The following is a 12,878-nucleotide window of genomic DNA, read 5'->3' on the forward strand; positions in this document are numbered from 1 at the left end:
GAGTCCTTTCTCTGCTAACAAGCAGCCGAGGATACAAAGTATCTTCAGCTAATTAATTTGAGCGGTGTTTTCCGAGCAATACTTGCCAAATTAAAACTACCTCCCCATCAAAAAAAAAAAAACTAAAACAAACAAAAAAAACCTTCCCCCCTCTCCAAAATAAAAAAAGGGGGGAGGGACATATTAGATTTCAGCGGTTGTAAAGATTCAGATGGCGACTCAGAGGAGGAAGATACTTCACATTATACAGTGAAATGCAAAGTTTCTTTTATATAAATTGTAGGGAACATGAACATGAGGGTAAGAAACAATGACAAGGAGTCTCTCTTGATTACTGCCACTGGAATGGGGGAGGCGAGTTTATTTTTGGAAATGGGAGTGCGCAGAGATAAGCGGAACTTACTTCTCCTAGAGGAAACGGACAAAGTTGTCCGACCGCCGGGTGCGCACCTTTTACCCGGATACAGCTGGGGAACATGTAGGAAGTTTCAAGTCGTGCCGCTTTCTCGTCCTCTAAAGTTCTGCCTCTTTATCATTTTCCCCTCCTGCCTTCGCCCTCTCCCTGCCTCCATTCCCGCGATGAGCCAGTCAGAGGGGAAATACGAGGAATCCCGAGAAGGTCGAGTACTTCCAGCCCCCCATCAAGTTTCCCCGCTCCAGCTTGAGGTATGCTCGGTCGCCTTTCTCCATCTGGATTAGAACTCCGTTGCTGGCGGCTTCCCGGGTCACGTCCTGGTCACCAGCGAAGGCTGAAATCACCGGCCACCCGTTTAACATGAGGCTCACCTGAGAAAGAGACAGGCCCGCTTCAGAGGAGCAACCTAGGCGGGTACCGAAGCGGCGATAAAGCCGCGAACCTTCGCCGCTTGGCTAACAGCCGTAAGGCCTGGAAGCAGGGGGCGGGGGTGGGGCGGGAGAGCGGAAAGAAAAGGCGCTTTGCAGTTTACTGCTGAGGGTCCAATGAGGCGAAAGACGGCCCATCTGGGTGACAGGAAGGGTCTGCCCCCAAAACAGGAGTCACTTTCATTTCTTGGACGCGCCAATAGAATTCTGATTCGCTCTTTTATCCAGTTTAATGAACCCGTAGGTGGCTCAAGCGCCCAGAGACCTTCAGCCTCGCCCTCCCCCCCAGCCTCAAAGAGAAACTCAGGCAACTGGCGCTTCCGGGAACACAAACAAATAGAAACAAACAAAACGCCTGGCTCCTCCCGGACCCGGCTGCCAGGACACAGCAGAGACGCAATGGAGGAGCCAGGCAAGGCTTCGGCTGATGAGAAATCTCGCGCAGAGCTGCACTCTGCTTCATCCCCAAACCCCGGGCTCAGTTCCCGTCCCAGATCCAGCCTCGCCCGCCACCGCCTGGCTTTGCCCTTGCGGTGGCACCAGAAGCCAAAGGCCCTGCACCCTCTCCCCAACCGCGCGTTCCGCCTTCTGTCTCTGCCCAAAGGAATCCTGGACACCTTTGGGAACCTGGAGAGCCGGTGAGTGCTGGCTAAGGAAAGGCTGGAGCCAGGAGGGAGTGGCACTATGCCCCTCCCTTCTGTCTCCACCCTTAAAGTGCTATGGCTCGGCGCTGCTCGTTCAGAAATCCGGAGTCGGCCCCCATAAAGACGCCAGGAGAGCCCCCGTGAGCGTGGCGCTGAACGCAAGCGCACAGGCGTCTCGCGGGCTTCAGAGCTGGGATAGGGTCGGGGATACTGTCCGTGGTGCTGAGGGCGAGGACTGCGGAAAGCTTCCCGAAGCGGGAACTGTCCCTGATGCTAACAGAAACCTCTAAGGGAAATCCCTGGAGTCCCATAGCGGGAGAACCTCTCTGGAGGGTCCCAGAAGGCAGAGGCAGAAAACTGTGCCTGGGGATGGGAACAGGTTCCAAGAACCAATGACAGGGAAGGCAAGGGAGAGTCCAAGCCACAGAACCGTGAGAACCTGCTACCCGTCCCTCCAAGCAGCCCGGGCACATGCAGCTGCCCCTCATCTCCCACCCCCACAGGGCTCGCTCACTCCCGCGGCTAGTAGCCCCCTACCGGGGCTGGGGCCTGGCCCTGAGGCGGCAGCTGACCTGGATGGTCTGTCTGTTGTAGACTTTTACCACGTGGAAGTTAAAACTGTAGATCCCTTTGCGCGGGGCGATGAAAGTGCTGCGTTCTGAATCAAAGTTGTTCCCGATGTTCACTAGTACCTATAACGAGACGGGAACGAAGGGGAGTAGGCAAGAATCTGTCCCGAACTCTTGTCCCTGCGTTTCCGCAGAGACCTCGGAGACATCTACCTACCAACTCTCCCCTAACCTCCACCAATCCAATCTTCCCGGAGCACTCACCTGGTCAAAGTAGATGATCATGGTGCGATTACTCATCTCGGACGGCTCGTGGTTGGTGCTTCTGATGGCAGAGAAAGCCACCTTAGCGCTACCGGAGCGCACAGAGATGCCCAGAGCTGTGCCCGTGGGATCGGACGTAGGGTTGGAGTCGCAAACCACCAGGCACTTGCCCTCCAGCACGATGGGCTCCGTCTCATTCTGCCCGCGGGCCGGGCCCGCCAGCCATGCTGCCCCCAGCAGCAGCAGCTCCACGACGCCCAGCATCGCGGCTCCGGCGCCCACCCCGCCCCCCACCCCGGGGGCTGCCTGCGCCAGCCGCCCCCCCCGCCGCAGCCCCGCTCCGAAACCCCCTCCTCAGCTCCGTGCGCAGCTCTACCGACGCCGCTCTGGACACTTCAGGTCTTCGTTGCACTCCTGGGCAAGCGTGCCCCCCGCGCGATGCTCCCGGAGCCCTGCCCGGGCCTCAGGGGTACCGCGGCTGCCCAGCCGCACTTGGATGCATAGCCGCTGCCGCTTGATCCCCGCTGCTTCCGCCGCCTCCTTCCCGCACCGGCCGCTCCCGCCGCCGCCGCCGCTCTGAATTATTGATGCAGCCGGCGATGCAGCCGGAGCGGGCGGAGAGCGCGCGCCGGGCACAAAGGCGCGGACCGCGGCCTGGCCCCGCCCCTGCCACCTCCCTCTCCAGCCCCGCCCCCGCACCGGCAGAGGCTCCGCCCCCTGGCCAATCCTGGCGCGCCGCGCTCCCCGCCGAGCCAATGGCGGCGCCGTCCGCGCGCGGCCACCTGACCCTGGGCGCCGTTGTTATTAGGCGCGGCGAGGCCGGCGGCGCGCGGCAGCAGGGATGGGCTCTGGCCGGGAGTCGACGGAGAGAGCGAGGGCCGGGAGCGCGCGCGCGCCCGCGCCCGGACCATCTGCCGTGGCCGCTCGCTCTTTCGTTTCCCGCCTCCCGCCTCCCGCTACGGTCTTGTTCAGCCCCTCAGCCCTTCCGCGCACCTCCCTCGCCGGCCCTCAGGTAGGAGGCGGCGCGCGCCCAGGGTCCGGAGTTGAGTCGCAGGGAGCCGAGAGACGCCCGCGTGTGGGCGCGTGGGGCGGGAGGGGAGCGCCCTCCAGCGGGCAAAGGCGCGAGGGGCAGCGGGTGAGCCGTGGCGTGCGGGCTGACCGGGCTGTTGGGCTGCAAGGCGCGTGCGTGCGCGACGGGGCGGGGCGTGCGCCAAGGCCTTAGTGGGAGGAGGCGCACGTGCAGCCGCCGGGAGCTGGCGCGGCGGGGCCTGGAGGCCACTGTCAGCATCCCGGCCTCGCGGCTAAGAGCGTAGCGCTGGGCCGGCAGCTCTCTCTCGCTTCTCGATGTGCCTGCTCTGCGGCTCGCGGAGTCGGATCTAGCGTTCACTCATTCATTCGTTCGTTCATTTATTTGAGATAGATCCCTTGAACACTTACGAAGTGCCAGGCACAGGGCCACGCGCCAAGGATGTAGTGATGAGCAAAAACAGACGAGGCCTGTATTCGTGCCTCTTACATGAGGCAGTGACAAGTCCAGTGGCGTCGCAGGCAGGCTCATTTCCCTGATATCATTTTTATCTTTTGCACTTAAAAGTTATATTTTGCATCCGTATTTTTTTATTTACTATGCACCTTTGCGGCATGTTTTATCCACGTGTACTTGCATATTATTGCCTTGAGTATAGACACCAAATCTTGTGATTTATGGGCGATTTTTCAAGGGTGATTTTGAAATTTCAAGGCGAGTGAATTTTCGCCTCACGTATTAACTTAGAACTTTATACACAAATAGTCACAAACGTGAAAGTGAAAATGCAGCTTTGGTAAGTGGCAGAGAGAGAGGAACAGCTGACATGGTAAGAGGAAAGGCGCGTTCCAGCCTGGGAGCGAGAAGGCAAGAGACCTGGAGATGCACGCCGGCGGTTAACCCGGCGGAGGCTGGAGGGCGAGCGGACCTCTCCGTCAAGTCCAAAGCAAGAGCGCGGGCTTCGGACGCCAAGCAGAGGCGGGTCGGGATGCTGCCCACCGGGGTACCTGGAGCTTTGGTCCCCGCCGGGCGACCTTGAGCCTGCGTGCTCTGCCGAGCCGGAGCAGACGTGCGGCCGGCGGCGGCGGCCTGGTGCGAGCCCGGGGATCTGGAGAGACTTGGGTCGCGGGCTGACAGCACCTCCTTTCGGCTTCCGGGCTCGCCGCTGGCGGGGTGTGCAGTCGCCTAGGGTACGCTCTTCCCTACGCGGGAGGCTGCCTTGGAATCGCCAACAGCCACACCTTTCAGCTTCGCAGCCTCCTTTGTGTCTTTGTGACTTAGCTAGCTGTTAAGAATCACCTGGAGGTACCCCATGGCCGACCCTCGCTTCCGTTGGGACGCCTGCCTGCCGGGGTCACTGAGTTCGCCAGGAGAAAGGGAAGGAGCGGGGAAGAGGCAACAATTTTACTTTAAATTAAGTTGACACAAAACTATTCTTTCAACTCAGATCTTTTTGAGACATCCCCAGAAAACGTTGCCAGCTGTGATTACACTTAATGTGAGAGCATGAACTAATTGAAGAGGGGAGAGCTGAGTCATGAGACTGCACCCAGTACAGGCGCAGAGGCTGGCAGCTCCAGCGGTGGAGGGTACCTGGCGAAATACCCGTGTAGAACCAACAGCTGCGCTCAGTGCCCTGGCTCTACACAGGCATTCCACAGATATTTACTGGTTGCCAACCCCGTCTGGTGGGGAAGCCTGTTTTCATGGAGCTCACAAACAGGACTGAGGTTACCTGGAGGGACCCCCCTCCAGCCCCCTCCTTTTCTGTTCCTGGGGAGGCTCTGGCAGGCAGTGCCCAAGCCCGAACTGCCATCTGTATGCCAGGGATGGGGATCTTGTATGGGCAGTCGCCGCAGCCTCCCTGCATCCTAGACCAGTCATTCTAAGGGCCTGCTGGACCTCTTTTGTTTATATATCCTGCAGGCATCTTTAACTGACCCATAATTTGCCTCCTTCCCTTTGTCACCCAGACTGTCTCTTCCTTCTTTCCCTACCCCAGTGACAATAGCTACACCCACCTAGGGATCCCCACGTCTAACTTGACTCTATCTTTACGTCCTATTTGAGCCATTCTTGTAGGGCTGCCTGTTTGGGGTTCATCATCTCTGACCTGGGATACTGCAAAAACCTCCTAATTTTATCAGTCAGGGAATTTGTATAGGGATCACCTCCTGGCTCTGCTATATAGTGTTTATTCTTTCATTTGGTAGTTATCTATCAAGTGCCCTGAAATATGTAACCCCCACTTTTCTCCCATGTAAGGGAGACTTCCCTGGCCACCATACTTCAGAATAATTACTCCCCTGGCATTTCCTGTCCCTCTTCCACAGAGTATGCGTTTAAAAAATAATGAATTTAATGTTAATGGATATGTGCTTTCCTGAATTGGGAGGATTAAATAAAGTAATGCATATGAGGAGGCAAATTCATTAGAAACCTCAAAAGCAGTCATGTTTCTTTTTAATGTTGTCACATTGTTACACTCAGGATTCTTTTAGCTGCAAGTGACAAAACCAATTCAAACTGGCTTAAGTATAAAGGATTTCATTTAATTGATGAAAAAGCCTATAGGTAGGTCTTGCCAGTTAAAGTATGGTTGGAGCCATCAGTCAAGTTTATCAGGATCTGTTTCCTGGTTTTGGCTTCATTTTCAGACAAGTTGTTTCGATACAATAGCCCCTTAGAAGCTACTGCCAACTCAGAACAAGGAAAGGCGAGCACTTTTTCTTCAACATTTGCTGCAAAAGTCCCAGAGCTGTTCTTACAGGGGCATCAGTGTCACTTGACCCTCTCTGAACACGGAGAATGGACCGTTCTGCTGACTAAGCTTGGATTCAGATGTCTTCCTCCAGAAAGGGGTTTGATGTTAGCTCCACGTTATCTGGAGTAGGGGAGTTCTCCAAAGGAAAATTAGAGGAAGGTTGCTGGATAGGCAGAAACAACACATGTCTATTTTAGTCCCTCTCAAAGGGTCAACTGCAATATATTTCACCCGAAAAGAATGGTGATGAAGAGTGATGCAGTAGCCAGAACAATAGATATGTGTTTGTTTTGGTCCTGTGGGATCTTTAAGATCTCAGCTAAACATGCAGTCAGGTACTGGCAACATTGATGCTACCGAAGGGTTAGCTTTGAAGTCTGAATGCGCTTCGGATGGTAGAGCCAGATGATTATAAATAATTAAGTAATTTAACATTCTGTTCTAAAAGATTTCTATGGCAACATTTTGTTGGAGTTGATTTTTTTTCCTTTTCATTTCTTAGGCTCCTAAAAAAAGTGAAAATCTACTTTCTTGGTGGATAGGTACCTAAAATTCATCATTATTCACTGATTATTGAAAACAAATGAAAATTTGAGAGTCTAAAAATAAAAGGATTTAGTGATGTCATGTCTGAAATTTAAAACTAGAGGTTTTAACTTGCTGAGGCTTTTCAGGTGTTGAAATGTTGGTAAAGTATTATAAAATCATCTGTCTGAGCCTTTTTTTTTTTTTTTTTTTTTTTTTTTTGCGGTACACAGGCCTCTCACTGTTGTGGCCTCTCCCGTTGCGGAACACAGGCTCCTGCCCATGGCTCACGGGCCCAGCCGCTCCGCGGCCTGTGGGATCTTCCCAGATCGGGGCACGAACCCCTGTCGCCTGCATCGGCAGGCGGACTCTCAACCACTGCGCCACCAGGGAAACCCTGTCTGAGGCTTTTAAAGTCGTGTGTTATAGAGATTTCAGGAACTGCAAGATTGCAAGTAATGAACTTGTACTGTTGCTGTTGTATCCTTTACCTACTGCCTTAAATGCAGATTTATATTTTGGTGAAGTCAAGGTTTATTTCCCCACACTGCACTCTGAATTTCTCACCACAATGCATTTTGAGAAATAAACACAACAGCTATCTTTATCCCTCCACCTCCACCCTGGAAAAAAAATAACAATCCCCTATTGTAGGAATGAGAGCATTTTCAGGAAAGGGGGAATATTTTGTCACGGGATATGAAAAAAACTCATCCTTTTATAAACTCAAAATGGATTCTCTAATGTTTATACACATCAAATAGTATTTCCTCTCTTTTAGCCTTGGTTCAAAGGCCCAGGCAGTACCATTCCCTAGTATTTAGTTCATTTGCCCATGAAGCAGAAGAGAAAGGCTATTTTGTTCTGAAGAGTGTTAAATATAGGATTTCAATGGTCAAGGTCATTTCAAATTAACGTTTGGATCAAGACTATAAAATTTGGGAATAATTCTAAGTTGTACAAAGTATGAAATTATATTTTAACTTTCACCAAAACCTTGGTCTTCCTGTATATATCTTTTTTTTTTTTTGCCTATTCAGATTCACTTTGGATATATTTTTGCTGTTTAAGTTTAAAAAGTATGTTACAGGGCTTCCCTGGTGGCGCGGTGGTTGAGAGTCCGCCTGCCGATGCAGGGGACACGGGTTCGTGCCCCGGTCCGGGAAGACCCCACATGCCACGGAGCGGCTGGGCCCGTGAGCCATGGGCAGGAGCCTGTGTTCCGCAACGGGAGAGGCCACAGCAGTGAGAGGCCCGCGTACCGCAAAAAAAAAAAAAAAAAAAAAAAAAAAAAAGTTACAAAATTAACTTTGTAATTGGACACTTTCATTAAATGCAAAGAAATGCATGATTATTTTTCAGTGAAGGCCAAGTTTATGGTAACATTTTAATTCTTAAAAGAAACTTTGATCTTAAAAAAAATAAAGAATATATTCAAAATATCTTTAGCTCTTAATACCAAATTATGCATTTTCCTAGCCACTTGACAGTGCTAAATTGAAAGATGCTGGCACCATTTTTAAAATGATGCCTTGAATCTGCTGTGGTTGTGCTGGTAGGAATTTTGTATAAAGCTGTTATTCAAGTATACGACATTAAAGTGAAAGGAAAAAAAAACATAAAATAATGTAATCCTACAGAGCTGCTCCTGAGAGAGAAAGCACATAGGTGACATCAAACACTAGTTGGAATTTTTCCAAGAAGTAATTATCTGTGTGCTTTTGGGGTGGTGATTATGGGGACAAACCAAGGTTTGGCCAATTCAGCAAATATTTATTGAGTGCATGAAATGTGAAAGACACTGTTTTAGGGCCTTGGCTACTGAAAAGATGAATCGCACCTGATCCCCGCACCCACCACCCCAGACTTTATGTTTGAGGGTGGTCAGGGATGCATCCTTGGGAACCTCCATTTAAGATCCTTCTGGTTCTACTGAGAAGGCTTCTTAGTAGTGGTGCTACATAAGTTCTTACATGGTAGCTTTGATTATTCTCTGTATCTGTTTACAATTGCCCTATAATCAGAAGTTTCACAAAAATTATGCACACGTGCAAAATTAATAGATGAGAGAACATTCAAACAAATATTTCAGGTGTTACTTCAAATGCATTTGACATCTGTCAAAGAAATGGTGAATGATATCATCTGTGGGTGGCTGGATTGAGATTGCGGAAAAGTTGTCACCAACTTTAATGGGATCTTAGGGAAATTTACTGGATCTTGCATTCGTTGACAATTGTGTAAAGACTTCCCACAGTTCAGAAAGCTCTCAGGATGAGGTCTTAGAAAAAAGTCTGCCAACTGGAGGGCTGGTTGAACCAAACACCTCTGTGTTACTAGGAGGTAAATGAAAGGAAGGGTTTAAATAAAACTTGAAGGGGAAACAACGTTGAAGAAAAAAGAGGGTTTTGTATTTTTAAAAACTTATTTTCCCAAAATGATATTTCCTGGTAGACTTCTGAGAAATGAGATCAGAGAAACACATTTCATCCTGCCACCCTGTGTCAGGCCTCAGGGGCGGTGACGTGATTAGCTTCCTAGTGCTCTGACGCCCCCTCAACCCCCGCCCCAGAGCCATTCCCTTTCCTCTTTGCTGTTCTTGCCCCTGAAGGCTGACTCCTTCCAGCTGGCTTCTGGTTTTGGCCAACAGAAGGAAGGCACAAGCAGGGGGTCAGAGAGAAGGGACAGAGAGAAGTTGGGGGTATTTCTTCCAGATCTCTCCCTGCTTCAGGGCAGGCGGTGTGGACCAGTGACCCTGAAGAATCTCTGGCGGTGCTTCCCCTTTTCAAGATTGTAGCTCCTGCCCAGCACCCCTCCTCCCTTCCTGGGCTCCAGCTCTCACTCCAGTAATACTCTTTCCTCCCTCTGTATCTTCAGCCTGAGGATGGGAGGTTTGCCATTCCCTGGGTTCTCAGCATCTTGTGCTGATTCCTCAGACCCTGCCAACACCTCTGTAGGTTGTCCCTTCATTAAAATCCCTCCATTCGAACTATCTGAGTTTAATTCTATTTCCTCCTGGGATCTCAGGGATAGACTGTATTAGTACAAAATCTTGCTTCACCTTCAGAACCAACAGATTTGATATATTTTATCCTCTTGTGGAACCATTAGTTCTTTAATCACTAGTTGTATCATAGAAAAGATCACTATGAATTAAACCCTAATACATTTCAAATTCAGATTAGGTGCATGATGTTACCAAAGTTATATATTTCAAACAAAACTATTCATCATGAGTTTTACAGATTAACCGCTGATAAATGTAATTGTGCTGTTTTCAGAATATTAAAGTGAAAAAATCAAAAGAAGCATATTTTAAGATAGCAAATACTCCACATAAAATACATCCTATGCTTGCAATACAAGGATATATTAATATCTTGAGAAAAATACAATATTACTTTGTGAGTTTTTAAAATATAAAAACCTTTTAAAATATGAAAATGTGTTTTTCTTATTGAAGAGCATGATAATTACTGCTATTCCATTTTTTAAACTTGTAAATTTTATCTGTGCATGTTCTCAACAAATAAGGGCCTTACTCTTATTCTCTAAAACAGGTAATGTTTTAGATCTTAAAACAACAGTTTGAAAGCAAGCCACAATAAAGTATGTTTCAATAGATTGGTACTTATGAGGGAATCCTTTTAGTCATCCATTCAACTTAACTATCCATTTCACACCTACTGCCTAGCATTGTTTGAGGTCCTTACCAAAACAGTATTAAAGGCTAGTTAGGAAATAGAAAGCAGTTGGGAAGTAAGATTTGACCAGTAGGCTATCCACAAATGGCAACAAACGTTAGGATAAATTCAACTAAAATACCTATTCAATTCTAGTGTTCACTGGTCTAGAAGAACAGGCTGGTTAAATTCCTGTTTCTTTTGGTTGTTGTGGTAACATGCTGCATTCTGTAAGTGTTTTAAGTGATTACAGATGTATTGAGATTTATCTATGGTTTTGTCAGTATATTATAAAATTTGGTGAATACACTCTTCTGTCCTCATGATGAAATTGGTCCCAATATTTAATGCACCAACAATATCAAGATGATAGGGTATTAATGCAGTGAGACCTCTATGGTCTTTTTAGATAAATAAAGACCAGGATTTTGGATCTTCAACCTGGAGTATCTTGAACCCTAGATGTTGAACCCTAATTCTTAGCAAGTCAACTGCCTGCATTTGGCAGACGGAAGCCCAGGGAGGGTAAGTTCCTCTGAGAGAGTGGCTTTTGTGCAGGCTCCAAAATCAGAATGCAAGGGCCCAGATCCCATGCTGCTGCCTCGTAGGCAGGAACCCTTTGATAAGGTATGTCATCTCTCTGCCTTTAGTTCCCTCATCCACAAAGCAGGAATAACAGAAAGCGTTTACCTTAAAGGCTGGTTTTCAGGATGGAATGAGCTAATCCATCCATGTGATTAGCCTACACCTGGCCCAGGCTGTCCATGCATGAGCGCTGCTGCTTGCCTCCTCGGGTGCCCAGGTGGTCAGAGTGCTAGAATTAGAAGCCCAGGTGCATTCCCCATTGCCCCATGCTTGTTCCAGGCTCATCTTGAGGTTGGCCAGCCACTCCCCTGGCTCTCTGCCAATGTTTTCTCTTCCCTTGCTGCACAGAAGTCCAGGCCAGAATGTCTTTGTTTGATTTCAGTAGATATATTCCATTGAAAGTCCTCATTTGCAAATTTAAAGCAAAGACTATTTAATGTACCTCGATAATAGTATACACACAGTTGGCACAGTTTCACAAACATATCATGCACTCCTCTTTCTGTATTTATTTATTCATTCAACTAAAGTGTATTGACCACCTACAGTGTGACAAGTATTTGTTGTGGGCACCGGGGATACATCAGGGAACAAAACCGGCAAAACTTCCTGACGTCTATGTAAGTTATCTGAAGGAGAGATTTGATTTTATGACAACCATATTCTTTTCATTATGAATTTTAACACCTTGATATTAAAGCTAAATCATCCTCACCTCATTGGACCACACAATTATGAGGCCACAGTTTTTTCTGCTGAAACATCTCACGACTCGGGAGTTGGCTATCTTTTTTTTTTTTAATGACATCAAAATTTTTTTCTATCTTGAGATTTAATTGGAAAATCATCAACATTATAAATTTTATGTTGTCATTTCCATTTTGAAATGTAAGCAGATTCGAGGACTGTGAATCTGACTGCCTGTAAGTGAAAGTTGAAGGTAATTATTATGTTGCCATTTTTTGGGCACATTTTTGTCGATGGAGAATGGCTTGCTTGGTTTTCATCTGTGAAGTTTTTACAATAAATTTTAATGTGCCCTTTAAATATATATTGTTTTAAAGATATTCCATTTTAAAACATGCTAAGAGAAGAATTTGATATCTGTGCTTGAGGTAAAAAAAACAGGGTACACAGAGCCTGTGTTACTGCTTTAGACTCCTTCCTTCCCTCCCTCCTTTATATCAATGCCTTTCTGGTCTCACAGCACACTCTTGGGCTCAGGAAGTATATGTGCATATCCCCTTTGGAAGAGCTTCAATTTTCCCAGTCCTGTGACTACAGGAATACTTTTTGTATGCCTTTCCTCACAAAGGAACACTCTCCTCCCCACCCTCTTGGGGAACAGGAAAGGGAGGCCCTGACGTTGTGCTTGTGTAAACATCATTGAAAGCTTTCCCTGTCTCTCGCATCTTCATAAGTGATTTTTTGTATTATGCTGGGACAGTAGTTCTTTAAATAGAATATTCTCCCATGGAAATCACCCACAGTGCTGAGAGTACACCTTGCAAAAGGTGAGTCTGGCATATAGGGTTCATCCTCAGCATTGCCTAAGAGCTGAAGTTAGGGCTCTCTGGAATATCGCAAACAAATTTATAGCAGTTCATTAGTGTAAGGAATCAGGAAAACAGTGTGCCGCCATCCCCCGTGGAAGAAACAAAGAGCTTCCACACCAGCGCAGACATGAAGCTCTGAAGCTGAAGCTGTTTACATGAGCTTTCATTTATTCTAGAGAAACCCACTTGCCTATTTTGAACCTGTTTTCTTTATAGCATATGTCTCACTGTGGGACCAAAATGGTGTTTATATCCTAGTCACTTGGCAAAAATTCTGTCATTGCTTCGGAGAGATCCATTTTAAGCCTAAAGCATAGAGCTGGTCAATAGACGGGCTTTGGTAGTCTGAGGAAATGACCCTACTGCAAATTTACAGAGTTGTTTTTTTTCTTTTGTTCCCTGTAATGTTGTTGCTACG

General features: G+C 48.0%; 1 protein-coding gene across 1 annotated transcript; it reads right to left on the reverse strand.

The window, feature by feature from the left end:
* Positions 1-588: 588 nt before the first annotated feature.
* On the reverse strand, positions 589-2,584 carry CBLN1 (cerebellin 1 precursor). Its single transcript, XM_060084546.1, has 3 exons — positions 2,321-2,584; positions 2,060-2,179; positions 589-786 (listed from the first exon to the last, which is right to left on the reverse strand). The coding sequence occupies exons 1-3, from the start codon at positions 2,582-2,584 to the stop codon at positions 589-591; spliced, it is 582 nt and encodes a 193-aa protein (XP_059940529.1).
* Positions 2,585-12,878: the final 10,294 nt, after the last annotated feature.

Source organism: Mesoplodon densirostris, chromosome 19, assembly GCF_025265405.1.
Source record: "Mesoplodon densirostris isolate mMesDen1 chromosome 19, mMesDen1 primary haplotype, whole genome shotgun sequence".
Classification (NCBI taxonomy): domain Eukaryota; kingdom Metazoa; phylum Chordata; class Mammalia; order Artiodactyla; family Ziphiidae; genus Mesoplodon; species Mesoplodon densirostris.

Excerpts from the sequence above, each read along its gene's own strand:
- CBLN1 (XM_060084546.1), bottom strand. The coding sequence starts at position 2,584 with ATGCTGGGCGTCGTGGAGCTGCTGCTGCTGGGGGCAGCATGGCTGGCG. Across the intron at positions 2,180-2,320 it reads TGATCATCTACTTTGACCAG|GTACTAGTGAACATCGGGAA; the intron begins GTGAGTGCTCCG and ends GTCTCGTTATAG. Across the intron at positions 787-2,059 it reads ACAACAGACAGACCATCCAG|GTGAGCCTCATGTTAAACGG; the intron begins GTCAGCTGCCGC and ends TCTCTTTCTCAG.